This window comes from Gymnoscopelus microlampas (genome assembly GCF_963454915.1).
Source record: "Gymnoscopelus microlampas genome assembly, chromosome: 8".
NCBI classification, from domain to species: Eukaryota; Metazoa; Chordata; class Actinopteri; order Myctophiformes; family Myctophidae; genus Gymnoscopelus; species Gymnoscopelus microlampas.
In genome coordinates this window covers 12992744-13019021 of record NC_139945.1, presented here as the reverse complement: position 1 = coordinate 13019021, position 26278 = coordinate 12992744, and the positions used below count along the sequence as shown (strand labels likewise).

The 26278-nt window shown below is 41.7% G+C and overlaps 2 protein-coding genes across 3 annotated transcripts in view; one reads left to right on the top strand and one right to left on the bottom strand.

Moving 5' to 3' along the window:
- Positions 1-26278, bottom strand: part of LOC311049831 (galectin-4-like) — a 459606-nt gene that overhangs the window by 210236 nt on the left and 223092 nt on the right. The window lies entirely within an intron of this gene.
- Positions 953-21479, top strand: LOC311049966 (cyclin-dependent kinase-like 1). 2 transcript variants are annotated; one of them, XM_084063930.1, is made up of 10 exons: positions 953-1061; positions 2078-2327; positions 3531-3652; positions 14116-14188; positions 14578-14668; positions 17972-18172; positions 18916-18998; positions 19102-19158; positions 19812-19964; positions 20741-21479. In XM_084063930.1, exons 2-10 carry the CDS (start codon positions 2160-2162, stop codon positions 20840-20842), a joined length of 1050 nt encoding a protein of 349 aa, XP_083920056.1. In that variant the 5' UTR covers positions 953-1061; positions 2078-2159; the 3' UTR covers positions 20843-21479. The 2 variants fall into 2 exon arrangements, with proteins under 2 accessions (XP_083920056.1, XP_083920055.1); XM_084063929.1 differs by having other exon boundaries at positions 14578-14674.

Genomic DNA, 26278 nt, shown 5'->3' with positions numbered 1-26278 from the left:
GGCATAAAGCCTAGAGGAAAAAACAGTGTAGTTTTAGCAACGACATTTTAGCTACTATTTGCTGGGGACCCCCTGGAATCCCCCCCAAGTACCCCTGAGGGTCACCGGACCCCACTTTGAAAACCAATGCTCTCTATCACCACCACCACGTGAAATGATCCATGACTGTGTAGAGTTAAATTACAGTAGTAAACACAATTATTATATAAGCTACAACTGTAAAGCTGCTATAACTGAATAATATTATAACCATGAGGATTCCATGGGGATTTGATGGGGATTCCATCAAAGGCCAGTGGTGGAAAGTAACTGAGTACTTCACTGGAGTATTTCCAATTTCCAATATACTTTTGCTTCTACTCCATTACATCTCAGAGGCAAATATTATACTTTTACTCCACTACAATTATTTGAAAACTTTACTTTGTAGATTTTGATTTGTATTACAAAACATACATTAACCACGTCAGCTCTATGGCTATTGGATCTGTAGAGGGCGCAGTGGAGTAAATAAAACATTGTTTTACATTTTTTCCCCTGCCCCTTAAAGTGTATTATACAGAGAAGGTGGGGTCCTGAGAGGCTTCCAACCCTGGAGAATAGACGTTCAGCAACACAAAACTGCCTTTGTTTCGGTTAGTAGCTAAATAGTTGTGTTTGTTTTGACTAAAGAAGTGTAATGTTGGGTCTATGAGCAGAGCGTTTAGAGAGAACTCACTAACGCTCTGGACCAGGCAGGGCTAGCTAGGACGGTACTAGTAGCCATGGTAACCCACGACGCACAGGACGCGAGAGAGAGAGAGAGAGAGAGAGAGAGAGAGAGAGAGAGAGAGAGAGAGAGAGAGAGAGAGAGAGAGAGAGACAGAGAGAGAGAGAGAGAGAGAGACGTTTGTCAGATGAAAAGATGACTTCCAACGGGCACGGACAGTTGAGGTGGTCGCGTACGGACACGCGCACGGACGCGGTAATCATCATCTAGTTAATTGGGTTTTTGCGCCGTTTGTAGTGTGACGTCATCTTGGACCCCGAATGACGACCCCCCTCTTCACCTGTAGACAGTGGTAAGCAGTGGTGGAAAACGTAGGCCTACTCACATTTTTTACTTAAAGGAGGAGTTCACCCAAAAAATGACTTATTTTCTATCAATTGCACACCCCATGGCATGAAGCCTTGAATTCATGGATTTATTTTTGTTTTTGTGGCATTCCTAAGCCAATAATTTGATGACCGGGTGTGTATCGGGTAGGAGACACAAATAATCTACTTTGTGTCTCCTACCGGATACATTAGCCGGTAGGAGACGGGAATCAAATTATTGGCTTAGGAATGCCACAAAAACAAAAATAAATCCATGGATTGAAGGTTTCATGGGGTGTGCAATTGATAGAACATAAGTCATTTTTTTGTCTGAACTACTCCTTTAAGTAAAACTATCAATACTGCGATGTAGAAATACTCTAGCTGTTACAAGTAAAAGTCTGGAATTCAAAATGTACTTGCCTACTCGTTATGCAGAATGTCCCATTTCACACGTTTTCAAATGAATAAAATGCTTGAAGATCTTTTGAAAATAGCAGATATACAAGCTCACAATGCCTTGCACACATTGTGAGCTTGTAGATATGCTAGGCCTACTGTATTTTCAAATAGCCGAAATGTATAGGGCTGAAGGGGTTAATGTATGTTTTGTAATAATAATCAAAATCTACAAAGTAACTAATAACACATTTTTCAAATAACTGTAGTGGCATAAAAATACAATATTTGCCTCTGAGATACAAGTACAAGTAAGTACAAGTAAATACTATCCTACTGAAAATTGGCAATACTCCAGTAAAGTCAAAATACCTCAAAATTGTACAGTACTTGAGTACTTTTAATACCTCTGGTGGTAAGATCGACCTTCTAAAAGTCATCATGCATTTCCATGCAAAACTTGTCAGAGGGACACGCTGGGAAAATAGCAGATCTACAAGCTCACAATGCATCCGCAATGTGTTGTGAGCTTGTAGATCCGCTATTTTCCCCATTGAAAGGTACATACATGGATCTTCATCTTCTTGTGCTTCTTTGACAGGTGGTGAGCGTCTGGTCTGGTCTGGTCTGGTCTTCTTGTCTCTGTCTTCTTCTTCTGACCCGCTTCCCTCTTCCTCTGGGGGATGGAGAAATACGAGAAGCTGTCCAAGATAGGAGAGGGCTCGTACGGCGTGGTGTTCAAGTGCCGACACAGAGACACCGGCCAGGTGGTCGCCATCAAGAAGTTCGTGGAGTCAGAGGACGACCCTGTCATCAAGAAGATTGCGTTGAGGGAGATACGGATGCTCAAGGTGACTAGGTTTATAGCAACCATGTGCGCACACCTAACTCTATGGCGCACACGCACGTAAACTATATTAGCAAATTGAAAACTGAACAGTGAACATTAATGTTATAACAATGATATATACAATAGACACAGTTTTATGACTTAATATTTACTCATAGGCTATATTTGTTAACGATTGCTATAGCCTATTCATTAATTGACCTATGATACTCAGTCGTGATAGACTATAGATCATTTATTTTAATTAATACATTCATTGTTGACATACTTACACAGATACTCACTGTTGAAGCCTGACACTATAGACTATTGATTCTGTTTATAGTCTGTTTGCATACATATCAGTCACTGTGATAGATTTATATTCATACTGTATATTCATTCATATTCCCTGTACATTTATACTTACATTAATTGATAGACTATACATGTTAACTCACTCATTCAGAGTTCCAGTGCAATTGTCTAGTGTTATCTAGTGTTCATATAAGTTGAAATCTTTTATTTTTTGATTATTTTGTTCGTTATATTCATATTTGTTTATTTGTTATGGCGTAGTTCTGTTATGGGGTAGCTCTGCAGAATGTTATACTAGGTGCTGCCCTAGTGTTAGACCATATGCCTATCATGAGGCTGTGGGTTTGAATCCTGCCTGGGGTCAACGTCAGCAATGTGGTCGCAACGGGTTCCTGTGTGTGTGTGTGTGTGTGTGTGTGTGTGTGTGTGTGTGTGTGTGTGTGTGTGTGTGTGTGTGTGTGTGTGTGTGTGTGTGATTTCGAAGACCGATCAACGCCTTGTGCACACTGTCAGCAGGCTAACTTAGCTCACTCTTAAACCTTTTGAAATATCTAACTTACATTTTTAAGTCATTGGGGCTTGGATCGGGCCTTGCCCAAATTTAGAGTCATGCCAGATATGTCGTAGATCATGACTGACATCACAGGCTGGTCACATAAAGGCTGAGGCTTTTACATTTTGTTTTATCTTAGTTGTACTCTCTATGCCTACCTGTATCTGTTCTGTATTTCATGCCTACTGCATGGGTGCTATGACTACTTTTCAGGATTAAAATCCAAAGAAATCCAGCAATGTTTGTGACATTGTAGTATGACTACAATTTACGGAAAAACATAAAAAGTTAACATTTGGAGAGGTTTCTGACTGACAGCAACGATATTAACCTAGTTGTCTGTGTGTTTTCTAGCTACTGAAACATGTGAACCTGGTGAACCTGCTAGAGGTGTTCCGGAGGAAAAGGAGGCTACACCTGGTCTTCGAGTTCTGTGAGCAGACTGTCCTCAACGAGCTGGACAAACACCCCAGAGGGTAGGCCATGTTCTCTATCGTATCGAGACTATCCGCTGGTATCCACTGGCTTGCAGGGCCAGGCTCTGGGCAGCGTCTTGCGCCCAGGCATTTAGTGGCTATGGCGGCTGGCTGTCCAGCCGCCCCAGGGGTTGTAAATATTTTACATTGTGCAATAATTGTAGACATTTTAAATCGAACATACTTGTAAACATAATTGTACATTTTAATTACAGTATGTGTCGGAGCCCACTGGTGTTGGCTCTGGGGGTCTGGGACTGCTTCGCTTCCTCACGAGGTGTCTTACAGAGTTCCCCATACATATGAAATATGTTGGGTGGAGAGATAGTCTCGATACGATAGAGAACGTTCGGTTACGTTGTAACCTTTGTTCTCTGAGTGAAGAGACTATCTCTCCACCTCGATGTCGCTCGTCAGCGGTGTTGATCAAAGTAAAACCAGTGTAATCACGCACACCTGGGCCTTATATAGGGCTGGGTGGGCGTGCCAGGTGTGTCTTAAAGAAATATCCACGTTTTATGCGAGGTGGGGTCATTCCCCATACATATGAAATATGTTGGGTGGAGAGATAGTCTCTTCACTCAGAGAACAAAGGTTACAACGTAACCGAACGTTTTCATCTCACGCACGCACGCACGCACACACGCACACACGCACAAATTATGTGGCTAATATAATATACAAGTCAACTTAAATGATTGAGAGTTAGGAACTAAATGGACCCTTCGTCCATTTGGTTCCGTTTGTACAACCTTGTTGTAAAATTAACAGTATTTTAGTAACAGATATTGTATGAGTTGGACTGATCACATTACAACTAGAAAGATTTGCTCCTCGGAGCACAGGTCGATGGATAACGATGGATAAAATCTGTCTGAAAAAAACATTAAACCATATTAGACAAACCAAACACATAAAAACTTTGGGAAAAGTTTCATAATGTTTTAATGCCCCAAGCTTGGAATTGAAGCCTGGTCTCCAATTTGTCAGCCCCCTCTCACAACCCACTACAGGCTATAATCTATGAAATATATATAAATAATTCATGTTATATTAGCCCTTTAGTTCCCCAGGACAGGAAAACAATCAATACAATAAAATCTATGTTAAATAGACCAAATACATTGGTCAACAGTAGCATTGTAGAGCTTGTCAGGGGTAGACAACACCATTGTAACCACTGGCCCTATTGTCTATGAAAACAGATATATGAAAAGCGACTATAGGCCACATGAGCACTTTAAACCTATATCCTTCGGCTATTTGAAAATAGCGGATTCATCTTTGGGGTCCATATCGTTATAAGGAGTTGGAGAACTCCTTCTAAATAGTGCATTTATATAGCGCTTTTATCCAAAGCGCTTTACATAGATTGTGCATTACATTCACCCATCCACACACACATGGCGGAGGAAACCATGTAAGGCACCGAACTGCTCGTCGGGAGCAATTAAGGGTTCAGCGTTTTGCTCAAGGACACTTCGACACTAACTCTGGGGGAGCTCAGGATCGACCTGGGAAACTCACGGTTGCCATCCGGCCGCTCGACCGGCCGCTCTACCCCTGAGCCACTGCCGCTATGGACCAAGGGGTCCACTCCATGACATCAAAATATTTGAGAACCAATGGTTTAAATAATAATTAAAAAATATAGCTGCAAGCAGCGATAATACGGGGCCAGTGAATAGAGAGAGAGAGAGAGACATGGAAACGGAATAGATTGAAGAGAGAGAGAGTTTTGACAACAATACTTTTGAATAAGCATTTCATGTTATCTTTAACATGAAATACTCTCAAATTAGCATTTCATGTTATCTTTAACAATTGCACATGCATTATTTGATGCAGTTATGTTTTGTGCAATGCAATTGAAAAGTGGAATGACCCACCCACAGACAGACAGACAAAAAGCAAAGTGCAATAATAGCACAATAAGACATGGAAAGGGAATAGATTGAAATTGAGACAAAGCAAATGATTCCAACAGGCGAATATTCTTTTCAGCCCAACCCAGCTGAGGTGGTCATATATAGGACGCAGGGGGGCAATCCCAGGTGAAAAACCTCACCCATTGACATCTCAACCTATTGCCATTGACAGGAATCAAACTCTCGACCTTTGGATTCACAGGCTGAGACACTACCTATAGGGCTATAGCTTTGTCCAGGCTGAGGTCATCTGTTGAAGATAAAAGTGAACCAGTGAAAGCAGCCGATCTACAAGCTCAGAAACATGTTGCTATCTGAAAAGTTTTGAGATTGTAGATCGGTTATTTTCACAATGAAGTTTGTCATACATTGCAAAAACATACTCTCTCCAAGAAGCATTTCATCATTACCTTTAACAGTTGCACTTGTATTCAATGATACAGTCATGTTGTTTGCAATTCAACTTAAATTAAGTCTGCATCAAGTGAGGCTTGAACTGGCGACCCTGAGATTGTGAGGCCTTCATTTAAGGGAGACGCCATTGGCCCAACAGATAAGTAACTGTGAAAAAGGAGATCACACAGATGATACAGTTTCACGCAAATAGCTGAAAAATCCTGGGTTTAAGTGTTTTTCAAACTGCTCAAAATTGCGGACAATCTAAGGGCGGAGCTTACTGGTCAAAGCGATAGATGTGTTCCTCATGAGTCAAGGCGCATGTGTAAGCAAGTTTCACGACTTTCGGCCAAACGAGGCATGACTTATGCCTGTTTAAAGTCTGCCTTTTCAAAAAATTGCTATAGCGCCCCCTTTTGGCCAATTGGAGTGAGATTGGTTTCAGTGATATTTGGAATGACCCTGTACATTTCTGCCAAGTTTCAAAGAAATGTGAGTCTGCATGTATGTTTTAGGCACAGATGAATAATTTTCATAAAACTGTAATAGTTAAAATCTATCTCCTCCTGGGATTTTTGAGCAATCTGCACGAAACATTTTACACATGAACTTTGGACCACTGCCTACAAAAATTTCCAACGGATTTTCCATAAGTGAAAAAATGCAGAAGTTAGGAGCCAATGACTGTTTTTCATATAATTCAAAATGGTGGGCGATCTAAAGGTCAGAGGTCAAAAGTCAGACCACGAAAGTTGTCGGGCATGAAGAGACGCATGTGTGTATCGAAGTTTCATGGTTGTAGGTCAAACAGGGCATGAGTTGTACCTGTTCAAAGTTGGCACTTTCAATTGAGTGCTATAGCGCCACCCTTTGACGAATGAGTGTGAGAATTATTTCTTGGTAGTTTTTCATGAGCATCTACCATATGGCCGAGTTTCGTAAAAAGCGTATGCACGGTTAAGCCAGAACTGGCAAAAACAAGTATTTTTCAAACTGCTCAAAATTGCGGAAAATCTAAGGGCGGAGCTTAATGGTCAAATCGATACGTGTGTTCCTCATGAGTCAAGGCACATGTGTAAGCAAGTTTCACGACTTTCGGCCAAACGAGGCATGACTTATGCCTGTTTAAAGTCTGCCTTTTCAAAAAATTGCTATAGCGCCCCCTTTTGGCCAATTGGAGTAAGATTGGTTTCAGTGATATTTGGAATGACCCTGTACATTTCTGCAAAGTTTCAAAGAAATGTGAGTCTGCATGTATGTTTTAGGCACAGATGAATAATTTTCATAAAACTGTAATAGTTCAAATCTATCTCCTCCTGGGATTTTTGAGCAATCTGCACGAAACGTTTCACACTTGAACTTTGGACCACTTTCTACAAAAATTTCCAACGGATTTTCCATAAGTGAAAAAATGCAGAAGTTAGGAGCCAATGACTGTTTTTCATATAATTCAAAATGGTGGGAGATCTAAAGGTCAGAGGTCAAAAGTCAGAGTGTGAAAGTTGTTCAGCATGAGGAGACGCATATGTGTATCCAAGTTTCATGGCTGTAGGTCAAACAGGGCATGAGTTGTACCTGGTCAAAGTTGGCATTTTCAATTGAGTGCTATAGCGCCACCTTTGGACGAAAGATTGTGAGAATTATTTTTTGATCGTTTTTCATGACCATCTACCATATGGCCGAGTTTCGTAAAAAGCGACAGCGCGGTTCAGCCAGAACTGCGAAAAGTGGCAGAAGAAGAAGAAGAAGAAGAAGAAGAAGAAGTGACAGAATACTGCCAATAACAATACGTGTACAGAGCAGAGCTCTGTCCCCGTAAAAATGTGTAAGCAAGCCCAAATACGCAACTACACTTTAGAAACAGGCCCAACAAAGCCCAATATTTATTTACAAGCAATTTTACAGAAACAGAAGCCCAAAGTCGCTTATAATAATCAGACATGGCAACACTGTGTATGCTAATGATTTTCTGCGGTACAGCGGTGAAAATACCGACCTACAAGCTCACAGTATGTCACAAATGCTACGTGTTGTGAGCTTTTAGATTGTCGATTTTGAGCAACACCCACACAGCCATTCAAAAACATCAGAAGGACCTCTGGAATGCAGTCGGGTCTCACTCACTCTTAGAAAGTTGTGTTAGCCTATTAATGGAGACGAGGAGACGATTGATTTTGAATAGCGCTAGCTTTTAGGCTAGGTGGCATTACTGTCGGTAAGCTCACCTTCTTATAATATAATTAATACTCAGTCAGATGATTATCCATAATATCCTGCAGTGGCGTCAGTTCAGCAAAAGCTAAGCCAGGTATGGCAAGGTTAGGGTTGCCAACTCCCAGAGATTAAAATAAGGGACACCTATCCTTTTCTTTTGGGGGTCAAACCCCCCAAAACCCCTGAAATGCATTGAAAACGATGCATCATATCTATCTATCTAACACAATACACTAACACAATACAAACACAATGGTCTTACACCTGCATTAGGCTACTATTCATAAAAAAAATCTATACATAGATTTTTTTTTTCTGGAGCGGAGGTATGGCAAAGGAAAAGGAAAAGGAAAAGGATCTTCTGTGAGTCTGCCCTGCTCGAGTACATGAACGTACGTGTATCGCGGGAGCAAGCGAGAAGTGAACACCTTGCAGCGAGGTGCGCTGAGGTCCGGGGGCAGAGTCACAGCAGACGACTCTTCTCCAAATATATGTAACTATGTTTTAACGGTAATTACGGAGACGATTTCACAGAAATGTTAACTCAACACAGTAGTACAGGGAAATGACGTTAAATTATTAGATGTTAATGTTTTAATTTTATTTTCAAGGCATTATTTTCACTGGCCCCACCGGGCAAGTGCTTGGTGCGTTCTGCCTGGCCCTGCCGGTTTAAAAAGTACATCCGGGCCACCGGGCCATTTATATTGTCGACCCCTGCTTGTATAGATCTGCCATTTTCACTATTCTGAGCTTGTTGAATATTGCCCCTGACTACCCTAACAATAATAAAACTAAAATGAACACTGAAACTAATACAAACTCAACTAAAACTAGGCCCTTTCACAAACTAAAAACTAAACTAAACTAACAAATCCACTTAAAATCAAATGAAAATTAACTGCAATTGAAAACATGCAGTCTAGTGGAGCTCAGCTCCACTAGCTTTGAAGCTGCACACACGCACCCCACACCCGCGAGAGAGCCGTCACTGCGTGTGCGTGTGCGCGTCCGGGTGCGGGTGCGGGAGTCTGGTTCAAACTCCCAGTCAAGAGTCCATTGTGATGGCCTAAAAGTTGCCTATGAGTGCATTATAATCCCCTGCATTTAATTCTGAAATCTTTACATTTCATAGATATTTTAAAGTTTACAATATAACTTTCTGTGGGGAAAAAAAACAATACAATGAAATCTATGTTTATCATGTTAAACAAACCAAACATAAAAACATTGGAAACAGTAGCATTGTAGAGCATTTTAGTGTTGTAAGCTTGTAGATCTGCCATTTTCACTATTCTGAGCTTGTTGAATATTGCTCCTGACTCCTGACCTTTACAACGTTTTTTTCTTTCTTTTCTTTTCGTTTTTTTTTTCCCCCCCAGGTTTTTGTTACTTCTTTGCAGGTTTGTTACGGATTTCGGATACCTAACATTGTTATCAAAATGGCTGAATATGATATAAAACAATTAAAAATGTAATAATAATATATAATTTTCTTTAAAAAAAAAAATTAAAAAAAATTGGGGTCACAAACCCAAAAAAGGTATTGATCCCAGGCTAATGTTCTATAGGGGTTCATGGACTCACATGCGACACATCGCACTTCTTTCCTTTTGTTTGTTTTATTTCTCACACTGTGCAGGGGGTTACAGGATATGCAGTTTTAGTTGTGTGGTTTTCTGTATATCAGACAAAATACAGAACAAGGAGAAAAGTTACCCACATGTAATCAAAGTAACAAATATAATTCGATTATACAGCACATCAAACATATCCAAACTCAAAACAAACTTACTTAGAATGAACGCACACACTGCAGCCTCTGCTGCTGCTCTCTGCACCAGACCTGACACACTGACCAAACATTTGCTTTTATAGGTGCATGGGATTACAAATCCAATCAGCAGCAGGTGCACTAATTGGCCAATCAACTGCTGTGCACTCAGAACACATCAAAGTGAAATCAAAGGGTCCATGTTGGAGGAAAAACAGAAACAATACTACTAAACTTAGGGTTTGGGGAATCTTCTTAACAGCCGTTATCAAGTGCTAACCACTGTAGGCTAAAACGTAAATCGTCTGTTATAGCACCACCATGAGGCTGATTTGAAAAATGTAGGTTGGCATTTCTTCACCACAATCGGACGCTGTGTTCATGATTTGAGGCATCTTGTTCAAAATGGGCCACTCCTGCAAACTTTGGAAGCCAATTAGCCAATCAGGATGGAATATGAAAAATTGGACAGATCGTCCTTGATCACATGACTATAGAGATAATGTGTAACGATTGGCGTGATGTTTGGACAAAATCTGTAGGAATAATATGAAAACATTTGTTTTGCAAAGAATCGGCCTACTGATGGCGCCAAAACAGGCCGATGTGAAACATTTGGGAGAAAGGTTTTTACATGGCCTCCAGGGAGTGTGTGTGCACAGTTTCATGCCTATCAGTCCAACGGTGCCGGAGATTAGCTGCTCATAGACGGACACACTGCTCACAGGCGGACACACACACTCAAACGGACACACGGGCAGACAGGGGCGAAAACATAGGCCACGCCTTCGGCCTGGCTGAGACAATAAAACGCAGACAGAGACAATGAATAAAAGCAAGGACGTATCAGGCAGAGGCTCTTAGCCACTACTGCTACATCTCATCTCATTTTCAAGGTTTTACAATTTGAGTGTTTTGCCAATTATTTGAGGGCCCACTTGCAATATGCTCACGACACACAAGTTGGTAATTACTAATCGCTGCTCTCTACAAAAAAACAACTCATGCTCTTCACAGTTTAGTGTCTGTGTCCTCAATATAAAGTACTGGCAATGGCAGCTACGAGTGCGCTGCAACTCTTTTATTCTCTCTTGGCAGTACGTCATCTGCATTGCACACACACTTTCCCATGTCATCCAGCCATAACGTGTGTGTGCATCTGTCAGTCAGGCAGGCAGGCAGGCAGCCGGTGATGACATGCGGAAGGCAGAGGGCCAACAGAGTTACTTACACAGAGGTAGAGGCCACAGCGTTGCCAAGAGATGTTTAAAAAATACAGAAAGTTGACAATGTGATGAGAGCCCTGGGAGTAGAATGGTTACGCCTCAAAGAAAAGGGGTGACGACGTTGTCATTTGTCCTCGGGGTCACGTGACCCACACACACACACACACACACACACACAACCTACACAATCTATTCACAAAAGCAGAGTTTGTGCTGTGTTGTGTTGTGTTGTGTTGTGTTGTGTTGTGTGACACTGGACGAGGCCCCACAATGGCTAGTTGTTGCCTGACTAGATTTCCTTTTTTTACCCACAATGCCGTGCAGCAGAAACCCTAGCTGCTCCTGAAAACAAAGGCAGTGGTTACCGTGGGAGACCGTGGGCATACAGTTACCCGGGTAATAAGAGGGCTTGTGTGTGAAGTAGCACTTCTTTAAGGAAAAGCCTGAATAGTAAGAGAGCAGAAATGATCACCATTTAACTTTAAAAAATATCTAAAAGCTCACAACTCAACACAATGCCACCCGCTGTGAGCTTGTAGATTGGCTGAGTCGTATAGAAGTACCTGTGACAATTATTTTTCTCCCTCCAGTTTCATAACCATTAGTCTTCCTATCTATGTAAGATAAGGTGTTTTGGTATAAAAACCCACATGTTTAATTTAACCAATAACTGTATCCTATTTTAGAACATTAACTACATGTCTGACATTTATAACGAACCAAACCGCATTTCAAACCGTTTGAGAATTCAGTGAGTTGTGATTTTAATTGCGGAGAGACCTGTATAGACGTATTCCTGTACATACAATTACAATTTACAGTTGAGGCATTTAGCGGACACTCTTATCCAGAGCGATTTGCAATAAGCTAATCACATACATAGAATACTTTCTTTTTCTTTTTTCTTGAATATGAAATAACCATACAGTCTCGTGTAAGCGGTGTATGCATCCCATAATATCTGTCTCATCTTTATCGTTACATTCAAAAAATAATTCGGTTTGATCCTCCAACAGTTTTACAAAATTGATATCCGAGAATAGTAATAGATTCATCCTCCAAGAGAATGAACGTGCCATTGGTCTGATTTGTTTCATTACCATGGTAACTGGAGCGTGATCTGAAAGAGCAATACTGTATGTCCTACAGTATATCTGAGTACTCCATTAGATGGGCTAAAGATTTTGATATAATTACATATAATCAATGCGTGATTCTGATGAATGAGGGCAACTATAAAATGTATATATTTTTTGTGTGGGATTTAAATGTCTCCAAGCATCCATAAGATCTAGTTCCTTGAGCATATTTGCAACTATTCTAAAACAAATCCTAAGGCTTGGACACCATAAACCCATTCTAAAGAAAAGGAAAGAAAAACCCCCAACCCCCCAAAAAAAAGGAAAAAAAAGAAATGGAGCAAAAAAAAAACATCTGTACCCTAACATTGTGAAAGTACAACTACACATCCATTATGACTATGAGTCATATGATGATTTTAATAGTGGAGAGACCTGCTTCAATGGACACACATGGGGCATACAGTACATGCATTAGGGGGCATGACTTGCCTCCTCCTATATGGCAGCCAGGTTGACACATTGCTCCAATGGGTAATCGGAACGCTCGCCCCAAAACACACTTGCCCCCATTTTCTTCGTGGACCGCTCGCCCCCCCAGCGATTCTTCTTGTTTTACTGAGGTTACGTTTAGGAATAAGATTAGGTTTTGGCATAGTTTTACTGAGGTTACGTTTAGGAATAACTGGTGGCGACCGTTCCAAGGTCGCCGGATGCGACCCGGGGCAAGGGGCGTTCTTGTATTCCTCCAATGAATAACACCGGCCAATGAGGTATGTATGTACGTGTATACATGTTTGATCAGGTCAGTCAAAGGTCACATGGTCACGCATGCACTTCATATGCATCAGAACCATCAGTTTCCCGTTCACTTCCATTCTATGGGAGCAAAGGGGTGGAGCTGCACTTTGTGGCAGGTTGACGGCCTAGACCAAGGGGCCAGCTTCCGACTTGTAAATTGAGACTATATAGGAAGTGACAGTTCATATGAATGGCCTGTATTCTCGCTGTTTCACCCCTGCTGGTGTCAGAAGTAATTAAGCTCCATTCAAGCGGATGGGTTTTTGTCGAACTTTACACTTGATTCTATTACCTTAATAACCATTGTCATAAACACTATGCTTCCAGCCGCTATAGTTTAAAGTCTTCTTTCAATCACCATGATATGAGTTTTGGTAAATTATGGTCCCATTCATTTTAAAATTGATGATAAAGTAGGGTATGCTGTAGGAGGGGTGTGGCTAACTTGTGATGGTTTGATTGACAAACAACACAACCAATAGCATTCATTCCCCACCCCCTTTGGTCCCAACTAATAGTAATAATTTCCGAGTGCATAGGATATAGAAAGATGGCGGGTTTGAAATAGTAGAAGAATTGGCTTCATTTACGGTCTGTAGAGTCTATGGGCGTAACGTTGTCCATACTTTTGACTGTATGGCATAGACGCTTCTGAAGCTTGGAATTCTCGGGAGCGTTGGAACTTAATATTTTTAGAGCTTGGAACTTTTGACCAGGCCTCAACCAATAGCAAAGAAGCGCCTGGGTTGACACTGCTTGGCAGGCATTTCACTTGTAGTTTTCTTCCACTGAGCCAACACTCCCAACATTAAGTCAAATGAACTACACACCAGAAAACTGTCACTGCCCACAAACACAACCCAGTGCAAGGCAATATGGGAAATTTACAACAATTGGCTACAATGCTTCTGACGTAGCCCTAACGCAGTCTAGGATGTTTTGACTCTGCTGTAGTTTCTTTTATCCTAAATGGCCCTTCAAAATGGATCTTATTTTGCTCCTTTGATCAAATCAAACCATGTCATGTTTGTGTGTTTTGCTTCAGGGTTCCAGAGGCTCAGCTGAAAAGCATTGTGTGGCAGACTCTACAGGCTGTCAACTTCTGCCACAAACACAATGTCAGTATTACATTCACTCATTTTCTTATATACATTACTTAACTTATCAACTGTTTCAGGACAATTTGAAGGTAGGGTAAGTGATTTTCTTTGATTTAAAAAAGTGTTAAATAGCTCTATATTCTGATAGTACTCATTGCTGTCTGTGTCATGATGAGACAGCGTATCTTGTCACAGTCCTTAAGGTCTCATCTGTGTGTGTGTGTGTGTGTGTGTGTGTGTGTGTCTGTCTGTCTGTCTGTCTGTCTGTCTGTCTGTCTGTCTGTCTGTCTGTCTGTCTGTCTGTCTGTCTGTCTGTCTGTCTGTCTGTCTGTCTGTCTGTCTGTGTGTGTGTGTGTGTGTGTGTGTGTGTGTGTGTGTGCGTGCGTGCGTGCGTGCGTGCGTTCTAGTGCATCCACCGTGACGTGAAGCCTGAGAACATCCTGCTGACCAAGACGGGAGTCATCAAGCTGTGTGACTTCGGCTTCGCCCGCATTTTGAGTATGTGTAACGTAGGTCACCCAAGATGCCAGCGCATTTATGTGCATTTAGCGTCACCGGGAGCCCCTCATGACTTATTCAACAATGACCCTATATTATCAGCCCTTGTTTCTGTCCTCTTCACTTTCATTGTTTGTGTGAATGCATCGCGTATGCCAGTCTAGTCTGTCAGTGTTCTCCGTTTACCCAGCCTGCACTGGGGTTGGGGGTGTTTGGTTACCATACCTTACATGTAGTTAACTCAGTCAGCATGGCTCTGTAATCCCCCCCGTCCTCCCTCTCTTCCCTCTTGTTATTCAATGTTCAATATTCAATGTGTTCAAAGAGAAGATTGTGTGCACATCCCACGCCTGCATTTAGGCCAGGTGCTGGACATCAAGGGAAGAATCAAGGAAAAGAAGAAGTAAGTCTGCACACTGTTCTCAAGCTCCAAGAAACTCACTTTTTATTTTTGCAATGTTTCGACCTAGGTCTTCATCAGGCAAATATCAATATGCCATATTTGCCTGATGAAGACCTAGAAGGTCGAAGCGTTCCAAAAATAAAAAGTGAGTTTGTTGGAGCTTGAGAACAGTGTGCGGACTTCCTTCTTCTTTTCCAAAATTCAATGTGTGCCTTTGCGTCTATGTTGGTTGGTTATAGATAGCTTAGCTTGAGTTGAATGTTGTAGGCTACCTTTGTGTGTGTGCGGGGGAAAAAACTATATTAGGCTGTCCTGTATGTACTATATTGTTGTATCGTGTTTTATGGGATTGTTTATTTATAGGATTGATCATTTTTGGGGGCTGTGTGTGTCCTGCAATTGTTAGAATTGTCGTAGAGGATTTATGATCTGCTTTGTATCCTCTTGGGTGGCCGTGTCCATGGTGTCGATGGTAGATTCTGATTTCCTTAAGCAGAGTTAATAGTTCCACTGCGACTGGAGATTATTTCTTCTCTCCTCCTCAGCAGATGGAAGTTAATCGGTTGGTTAATTACCGGAACAGGAAAGCTAATGCACAAAATGTCTTTTGTGAGATTTACAGCTGGGAACTTGTGTTATTGCTATTGTTGAAGGCCCTGACAAGTGGAGGCTTAGAGTATTGTGTTTCTAACAAGCTTTAGGTAGAAACATAATACTAAGCTATTCTGCCAATGTGGTTGAGGCTAAGGGCATTCAAACCTACCGGCCAAGGCTATGGAGGAGAGGTTGCATCGTGCTGTTGGCTCAAGAATGATCAATCACAGTTGTGCAATCAGGCTAACGTGGTGCTTGTTGGCTGCCTGCCTGTCAGTGTTTGTTTAAAGTAGTGTTTTAAAAAAAATAGTTTTTAACCATTTAAACCCTATACTTTGTTAACTGGAGCCCCCCCAGAGGTCTGTAGCCTATAGGCTCCCTCCTGTTATCGGTGTACACTAAATAAATATCTTAGCCAAAAACAGCCAATCTACAGCTCACAGCAGGTCACAACGCAGCACGTTCTGAGCTTGGATATCTGCATTTTTTTGGCTCATGGTCGCTCCAGAATATCATCTAATAATGTTTTTAAGACTGATTATCAATAGTGTTTTTAATAGTACAGCCCGTCTCTCAAGTTTTCTGGCACCTGGTTAATTTAAATGTTATGGATGCATGAAGCAAGTGCTGATGTGTTCAATCAACAAGCTTCCCTGGAACAACATATTTTGAGACGGGGGTCCGCGGTCTAATACATATTATTTTGGGGTCCTTGACATGGAAAAGTTGGAGCACCACTAATATAGCAACATAAGTTTTTTTTTGTTAGGATTTAGTAGACATTTGTAGAATAAATATTCAAAGTTTTGCAAACATTTTCAAGATTTTTCAGAAATAGCAGATCTACTAGCTCTATGAGCTTGTATATCTGCTATTTTTTAATTGCCAAAGAAATCTAAAGTGACACAGATGCATTCCCGGATTGAATGGGTTAACACACCTGCATCTCAACAGGATTCCAGATTCCAATGCTGTTTTGCTCTTGCTTTTTGCATGTCCCTCTGGATGGATAAACATGCACTTAAAATGTATTATGATGGTTTCTTTCTTGTAAACATCTGCAAATGAATGTTTTAGCCTTTTCCTTCAGTTTTCAGTGGGGCTTTTGGGACTTTTGGGGCTTTATTATTGACATGAATGACTAAGCCCTTTTGACAAGAAAGTTAATAACAGCAACAATTCACACAAAGGCTCTGGTTAGGGGCCCCCTGAGCTCTTGGGCCCCTGGGACCTGGTAGATCCGTGCGGTAATCCACCCCTGAAGACACACACAACAATCATTTACAAGCCGTCAAAGAACAGTCGACACAGGGGGGTTTAAATAGACACAGGGATTAACAGGACACAGGTGGAGAATTTAACCAAAGATATTCAATTATTAAAGATAGACCATCCTAATTGGAGCCACTAGAGGCGAAATGGTACTCAAATCCCTTAAGCGGGCGCCGTCTGATCTCACAAACGTCCGATGCGATATTTACTGGTGCTAGATCCTGTGAGAGTGTGTTGCTAGGACAGAGAAAGGTCGATAATAAAGTAGATTTTCTCCTAATTTGTCTCTCTGGAAAAAGCAATTTTAGTATGAAAATCTTGTGTGGCTTGTGACGATGGGTCTAAAGAATGGTTCAGAAGCTGTGTTCACGTTCACTCTTCCATTGGAAATAATGGACTCCAACCTGCCTCCGGTCTCCTAAAAAAGCATCCGCCTACTTCACGCAGATACGGGAGGTAAACCGAAGATGGCATGTCTTTCTGTTTTTTTGTCTTGGACTTAACTAGTCAATGGGTAACGAGACAAGACAGGTAAAATGAACAAAGGGAAACACCAGAAACAATACGACAAAATAAAAGGAACACAAGAGCAAAGTACAACCTCAGTATGCCACAGAAAACAGGAAATTTAAAGCAACTCTACAAAATATAACGCAATCCGAGATATGATTGTTTCCGACATAGGACTTGACTCCCACACTCCCACACTACCACACCCCCTGTCTGTCTGTCTGTCTGTCTGTCTGTCTGTCTGTCTGTCTGTCTGTCTGTCTGTCTGTCTGTCTGTCTGTCTGTCTGTCTGTCTGTCTGTCTGTCAGTCCGTCCGTCCGTCCGTCCGTCCGTCCGTCCGTCCGTCCGTCCGTCCGTCCGTCCGTCCATTTGTCCGTCCGTCCGTCCGTCCATCCATTTGTCCTTTTTCCACTCCACGCCTGCCGCCACACATTATGACCAAAGCCAGGCTTCAAACAAAGCATTCACATTGGATAGTTAGTTATTGTGCTGTGTTTCTTTCTCCCTCTCCTGGCCTCTGGCAGCGGGACCAGGTGACGACTACACAGACTACGTAGCAACGCGGTGGTACCGCGCCCCTGAGCTGCTGGTGGGAGACACCCAGTACGGCCCCCCCGTGGACATGTGGGCGCTGGGCTGTGTGTTTTCTGAACTGCTCAGTGGGAACCCGCTGTGGCCCGGCAGGTCTGACGTGGACCAGCTCTATCTCATCATGAAGACTCTAGGTACAGACCACAGTATGGTACGGTACGGTACGGTACGGTACGGTACGGTACGGTACGGTACGGTACGGTACAGTACAGTACAGTACACTGAACCCATTAAAAATCAAAAAGCATATGTGCCATTTTAGATATATCCTGTCCGGCAGAAACCAGCTAACTCCATTTTGACGCTTTTGCATTTTTTTCCATAAATCAGTGCTATTGAACAACCTTTACATCTGTGCGTTGGTAAAAAAAAATAATATTGAACCAATGAAAAGCTTTAAAAAGCTTTTAAACCAGCTAACTCCATTGGATCCTCAAACTTTCTGCTAAACCAGCTAACTCCACCGGAGTTAGCTGGTTTTGCTGATCCCAGGCTCCACCCCCTTTTGACCTCCAACCTCATTGTGAGAGGTTGGAGGTCATTCAGCTGTTCTTATTAATGATGAACAAAAAAAAAAAACGTCCTAACTCCAATTGTTTTCATTTCCTGAAAAATGAACATTTTGGAGGCAAACATTTTAAACTCAAATCTTTGCTTCTGGGGGGTCCTTGGCACAAAATATTTTTGAGATGGGGGTCCGCAGCCAAATACGGACTTTGAGAACCACTGATCTAGTGTGTGCTACTGTAAAGAGGATTATAATGATGTGAGTTTTGTTTTCACACACACACACACACACACACACACACACACACACACACACACACACACACACACACACACACACACACACACACACACACACACACACACACAGGTGACCTGATCCCTCGGCATCAGCAAGTGTTCCATTCCAACGTCTTCTTCAGTGGAGTCAGTATCCCTGAACCCGACACGACGGTACGGTACCAGCCAGTTCCTCTGTTACACTCCATTCATTTAGGAGGGATCCAGTTGGTTTAGGTTTTGCTTCATCATTTTATATCACTGTTGTTTTGTATAGGAGCCTCTGGAGAAGCGCTTCCATGCTGTGGCCCCGCATGCACTCCAGGTTATGAAGGTATTATATTACATGCGCTGGTGTATTTATCCTATAGGGCAGGAGTCTTCAATGTTTTTCAGCTCAGGACCCCCGAGCTCAGTGGTTCTCAAACTTTTTCATGTCAAGGACCCCAAAATGTATTTGGCTGTGAACCCCCCCCCCCCCCCCCATCTCAAAAATATGTTATGATTTTTTTCACAAATAGGCAAAGTATAAAATATGGTTAAAGTGGTTAAAATGATTGTGACGCAATATTATACACATTTTGCTGGGGACCCCCTAGTACCCCCCCAAGGACCCCACTTTGAGAACCAATGCCCTAGTTGTGAGAAAGATGAAGCAGGGACCCCCCCCACTACATTGTGTTGCAGATTAAACTTTTTCATATATTTCATAGATAGCTTCATAGACTTGTTTGTTTATCATCATCATCATAAAAAAAGAATAGAAAAAAGATCCTTTCATACAAAGATTTGGCTGCCCTCCTAGTAACTCTGAGGAATGAGCATCCTAGACAACTGTGTACTGGAGGTATGGTTCATGTGTAACATCTGTCTGTCTGTCTGTCTGTCTGTCTGTCTGTCTGTCTGTGCGTGTGTGCGTGCGTGCGTGCGTGCGTGCGTGCGTATGTGTTTGTGCGTGCGTGTGTGTGTGTGTGTGTGTGTGTGCAGTCCTGTCTGGTGATGGACCCAGCTCTCAGGCTGTCCTGTGAGGAGGTGCTGGCTCTCCCGTACTTCCAGGAGGACGCTGGGGCGGCGTGGGGCCGTGAGGGCGAGCGCCCTGGGAGACGACACGACAAAGCCTCCAGACGTAGACAAGCAGCGGTACGTACTGTATATGTAACGCCCAGGACTCGAACCCAGGTCTCCCACCGGCACGGGAAGGGACATCTTATCCACTAGCCTAAAGGAGAATCCCTCCCTTGGTCGGGGGAGGTATTAGGCTTTTGGTCTTTAGGCTATACACACTGTAACCAAAATAGCCCGTAAGGGTCCATTTGCACCCTTATTACTTTCATCGAATGTTCGCCTATTATGAAATGCTCAGAATAGGGGCTTTCGGGCTCAAGTGGTAAAGCAAGTTTCAGATGAACTGAAACCAAAGATTATGCAAAACAAATAAAGCATAATGAATAAAAAGCCTTTATTAAAACATGGCTACACGTTTCGACCGCAACAGGTCTTCATCAGGGCAATATTGACCCATTCATGTATTTTTCCTCGCTTTTCTATTGAGTGTCTGGATCCTGCCTCTGTTTCTTCCATAACTTTTAACTGTTTGATACAGGGGCACTTCCAATACTTTTAACTACTTTGTTATCTGTTGAGCATTTGGTTGATTTTTGATGTTTTAAAACTACGTAGTAGATTTCTGTCTAGTGGGGGAGCACGCACAAGCACACACGCACGCACGTGCATGCGTGCACACACACACACACGCGCACGCGCGCGCGCGCGCACACACACACACACACACACACACACACACACACACACACACACACACACACACACACACACACACACACACACTTACTTACACTACATTTTACACTTCTAGAGTACAATTCTCTGATCTCCCTCTCTCTCCCTCCCTCCAGCCTCAGTACCTTCCTCAGCTACCAAGCAGCAACATCTCACCTGCTCCAGATGTGAAGAAACAGGTCAGGCACAGATACGACCACCACCTGCCCAACATCTAACTGACCGACTGGACACACCATGGACTACAATGAGTTGGATGAACTGCTCAAAATGGACATGTCCTTTATAAAAATGTCAAATCGTGAATGTTCATTTAACTCTGAGGGCCCTTTTTGGATGATGAATGGTGCAAGGTGGTGTATGGTCTAAAACACAGTGTGGAAAAGTGTTGGTTGTGTCCAGCTAGTTAAACAGCATGGTATCTGGGTGCAAAGTAAAGCATAAGGCGCAAAGGGGTTGTACTGTATTTCATCTTTGAATTAGTCATGACATGGGTATGTTTTGGGCATAACATCAATTAGACCAATTGTGACTGAATACAATGCTTTGGGCCGCAAGGGGGCCATGGTCATCTTCAAATGATGTGTCATTTATTGAAATCGGAAAATATTTGAAGATGGTCATTTGAATGACTTGTTAAACCAGAATAGTCAAAGCACAGAAAATGCCTTCCACAGTGTTATCTCCCATTCCCTTAAGGAGATACACACCACTGTTCCGTGGGTGCACATTGTTATTTAAATGACGAAGTTGGAGAAGATGAATAATGTTCAGCTGAGGGAATGGATCTGCTCGTGCACAAAGTGAAAGCATGCAACCATCTACGGGAGTAACACTAATAACATGATATTATGGTGTCAGTTAATCTACTTATATAATCGAGGAGTGACTTCAGCGCGCCGCTGACGCTATAGCCACAGCTCTGTAATCGAGTAAACACAACGCCGACACACCACATCTCGCCAACACAGTAGCCACGGCGGGCGCGCAGATTTACGGGTGGCGTAGGGCACCTCTCATTGCTCACTACACATTTTCCACCTCGCAACATAATTAATTCTACTCACCACATTTCGGACAAAACGGAAGGGGAAACAGCTTCGTAGCCTACCGTTTACCGTGCGCACCACCGACACCGAACGCCGACGGGTTTCGCCGAAACAACACGAAGGGCCGCCATTGAAACTCCGCAGCTCTCTCCATCGCCAGAAGGACAACAACAGAAGCGGCTCCTTCACCTCCCCTTCACCGTCTCTTCTGCTTCCACGCTCAATTCAGGTGACTACAATGCTAATACATTCACGCTCAACCTCACAATCATAAGCTTCTCCGTTTAGTGTTTCATTAGCGCGAGCGTGGCAAACAACTACAGCGCGTTCGGTTACTGCATCTGGTAAACACACCAGGGATGCAAGTCGGGATGCCAGGTTTTCAAAAACAAGCGACAGAAACAAGCAACCACCTTCATGAAAAAAAAAAAACAGCCGAAGGGGTCCGCCATGTTCCAGGGGGGTCCCCGGGGGTCCCAACACTCCCAGGGGGTCCGCGGACCCCCACGTAAAAAAGAAATATATACATTTTTTTCATTTTTACTTTTGGAAAGTTCTATCCCACCATTTTGGCACCCCAAAATAAGGGCGCCCTCACAGCCCTAGAGCCCCGCGCAGCGGCTGGGGTCTCGGGGGGCGTAGCCCCCCGAGACTCTAGTTAGTTATAATGGAGCGATGGCATTCATGTTGAAAGGTAACATGGTATAGAGAGAGCAAATAGAAAAAATGTAATCATCACATTTCTTTAATGAAAAATAATTTCTTATGAATGCCACTGCCTGGTGTGCCATCAACACTTGGAGAGTAAACAGCAGTGTACATTAAAGCGGCACTATGTAACATTTTTTTAATGAATGAAATGTAATTTTGTCCAATCTGTATGTTAGAGTTTGTTAATACAATATAACTTATACAATTGGGGTGGTTGTATTTTGTCTCCCTGCTCTTCTATTGAGACACAGGATCTGACACGAATATTGACCTGATGGTCAAAATTCTATTTATCCCCTGAGCAAGCAGGCAGGCTCTATAAGCTCAATGGTAAAAATGTCAAGACTTGTGCAGGAAACCGGGTTCAAATCCGGGGTAGAAGAGGAAAGTTACATAGTGCAGCTTTAAATGTCCTTGTGCAGACTACACATAAAAATTATGATTCCTTGTCAGGTAGACTCAGGTTCTATAGTAGCCTACTGTACATGTGTATTCATAAGCTGCTGCACTAACCTGTTTCACTAAATTGTTTCACAAACTTGTTTTCACTCTCCTGTTTCACAAGATATTTTCAATGAGAACATCATTGGATTGTTGATTTTTTATTCGGCTCATTGCTGGACATATAGAAATCTTTAAAAAGAAAAGTACAACAGTACTGTAGAGAACTTGGGTAATTATGATTTGCTATGATTTTGTAATATAATGTACGAATACATTGCAAATAAGCAACAGCAAACTTGTTCTTAACCTAAGGCTTGATTTACGACTGCTAAATAACAAACGGTGACAAAAAGTCTTATTAAGATTTAATAAAAGCTGCAATGAAAGGTGATCCTCCCTCCCGTGTGTAATTTGATGGCTCCTCTAACGTTGCAGGCGTGAGTCTTTGACAGCGATCTCTCCCCCTGACTCAAACATGACCGCAGAGGACACACGCTGGCATTGATGGAGTGACAGCTGACACGTAGCTTGATTGATCACCGTTCCTCAAACTCTTCAACTTGCATCGCGTTACACTACGGCTACAGTGGATGTTTAGCTGGCCTCACCCGACCTCTGACCCAGCCTGTGTCACCTGTCACAGCCTCTAGTCTGGTCGTTCCCAAACCCATGGGTCACGGACCCATTTTTGTGGGTCCCATTTTTTTAAAATATATATCATTATTTGAAAAGACAAAAAAAAATTATAAATCAAAATTTCAGATTCAAAATTCACAACAATTTAAAAAAGTCATAGATTGAAAAAAAAACTTTTAGGAAATAGTGGTAGTAGATTGGCTATTTTAAAATCTAGGGCGTGTTTCATTCATAATGTACATACTGTTTCCGTCGGGTGGAAAATGTCCAAAACTGTTACTTTTCAGGATTCAAATAAAAAAATAGCAAAAAATGTAGATCGACAAGCTGAAAAACACGTTGCTTTGCGCCGCGTTTCGAGCTTGTGGATCTGCTACTTTTGATTATTTTGTGTGACAAGTAGGGCGTTCATTTACAAAAAAAACAAAAAAAGTTTAAATATGGAGATACGTAAGAGGTTTCTGCCCGACAGCAACGATTGTTTTTTGTTAGTTTGGTTCTCGGGGATTTCTCTTTTGGGTCTCAAGATAAAAGGTTTATCTTGAGACGCCATGACCCCCCCGGTGGTCATCGCGGCATCATGTATTTTGCATCATAACCTGAACCAGACATGATCATATAGTATAAAAGGTCTACGCCTATCTACACTGTAAATACACAGGATGTAGCAATGCTACTTTTCATAAGCATACTGTAGTATCATTGAGCTACCCATCAACAACGGGCTGTGAAATCAATGAACACTTAAATGAAAACAGTCAACGAAGACAGTCTAACTTCAACTTTATTGTCACATCACAAGTTTACAGGTGTAAAAGTGTGGATGATTTTGTTTTCATGAGAAATAGATAGAAATTAACAAAGGAAACAAAGTCATATACTGTAACATGATACAAGGTCACGGTTGTATTCTTTTGTTGCAGTACATCTCTTGCTCAGGTACTAAATCTTATTTTTGTTCGGCGCTTCCTTCAGAAAATCTAGCAGCATAGGTAATACGAAAGGCGAAGAGAGCAAAACCTAGAGCAAAGAGAGTCAGTAGTTTTATACTAATGGGATAACAAAAATAGATCAGCGCATGCACAATGTGAAGCTTGGCATATCATATACACCATCAGCATTTATCTCCCACAGTACACAGTACAGTTATATTATTTGACAGTACCATCTATATGCAACATTTTAGGTAGTTTTTAGGTAGTTACAGTCATGGTAACGTATTAAGGACGGAAAAAAAGTCACTTCATGTGAGTGAACAATGTCACATATAGGCTACATAAGGTAGATGGCCAATATGAGGCACAATATAATAATCTCTGGTTCAAGTAGAGACAACACTGCAGCAGATATGTACAGTATTAATTACCATAATCGTCACAGCGTATGTCTAAAACTTTCCAGGAAATCTAAAAACAATAATAGCCTGTGTTCCAATCTAGCTATTAAGTCACAAGCTCTTGTTAACACTTTTCATTGGTTCAATATTTATAAAAACCCACAGACACATCATAACCTGAACCAGACATGATCATATAGTATAAAAGGTCTACGCCTATCTACACTGTAAATACACAGGATGTAGCAATGCTACTTTTCATAAGCATACTGTAGTATCATTGAGCTACCCATCAACAACGGGCTGTGAAATCAATGAACACTTAAATGAAAACAGTCAACGAAGACAGTCTAACTTCAACTTTATTGTCACATCACAAGTTTACAGGTGTAAAAGTGTGGATGATTTTGTTTTCATGAGAAATAGATAGAAATTAACAAAGGAAACAAAGTCATATACTGTAACATGATACAAGGTCACGGTTGTATTCTTTTGTTGCAGTACATCTCTTGCTCAGGTACTAAATCTTATTTTTGTTCGGCGCTTCCTTCAGAAAATCTAGCAGCATAGGTAATACGAAAGGCGAAGAGAGCAAAACCTAGAGCAAAGAGAGTCAGTAGTTTTATACTAATGGGATAACAAAAATAGATCAGCGCATGCACAATGTGAAGCTTGGCATATCATATACACCATCAGCATTTATCTCCCACAGTACACAGTACAGTTATATTATTTGACAGTACCATCTATATGCAACATTTTAGGTAGTTTTTAGGTAGTTACAGTCATGGTAACGTATTAAGGACGGAAAAAAAGTCACTTCATGTGAGTGAACAATGTCACATATAGGCTACATAAGGTAGATGGCCAATATGAGGCACAATATAATAATCTCTGGTTCAAGTAGAGACAACACTGCAGCAGATATGTACAGTATTAATTACCATAATCGTCACAGCGTATGTCTAAAACTTTCCAGGAAATCTAAAAACAATAATAGCCTGTGTTCCAATCTAGCTATTAAGTCACAAGCTCTTGTTAACACTTTTCATTGGTTCAATATTTATAAAAACCCACAGACACACATTCACAGAATTCTAGCTGTTATGCATGCATGTCATTTTGACTATTGACAATTTTTGCCACTTTTGTGTGACACTAGTATGTCACTAGTATGACAAGCAGGATTCATTTACGAAACATAAAAAGTTGAAAAATGGAGATACAAGGTTTCTGTAATAATAATAATAGTAATTGTGACAAGGGTGAAATGAGGGGTTCTTAAAACTTTTGTAATTTGTTTTTATTGGTGCTTAATGTGTATAATTGCCTCATTTAACCCCACCATCTTATTATTTTTGTACCAATTATTATTACGCACTGTATTGTTTATAATTGTTTTCCCCATGATCCCCTGGTCACATGTATTGAGAGACATTGAGTGGCAGAGCGGCAGTCACGCGGTCACGCCCAAGGCC

Bases quoted from the DNA above. Each gene is read 5' to 3' on its own strand.
- LOC311049966 (XM_084063929.1), top strand. From the start codon at position 2,160: ATGGAGAAATACGAGAAGCTGTCCAAGATAGGAGAGGGCTCGTACGGC. The intron at 14,189-14,577 runs GTCAGTATTACA...CGTGCGTTCTAG, and splicing joins ACTTCTGCCACAAACACAAT to TGCATCCACCGTGACGTGAA. The intron at 19,159-19,811 runs GTATTATATTAC...GTGTGTGTGCAG, and splicing joins ATGCACTCCAGGTTATGAAG to TCCTGTCTGGTGATGGACCC.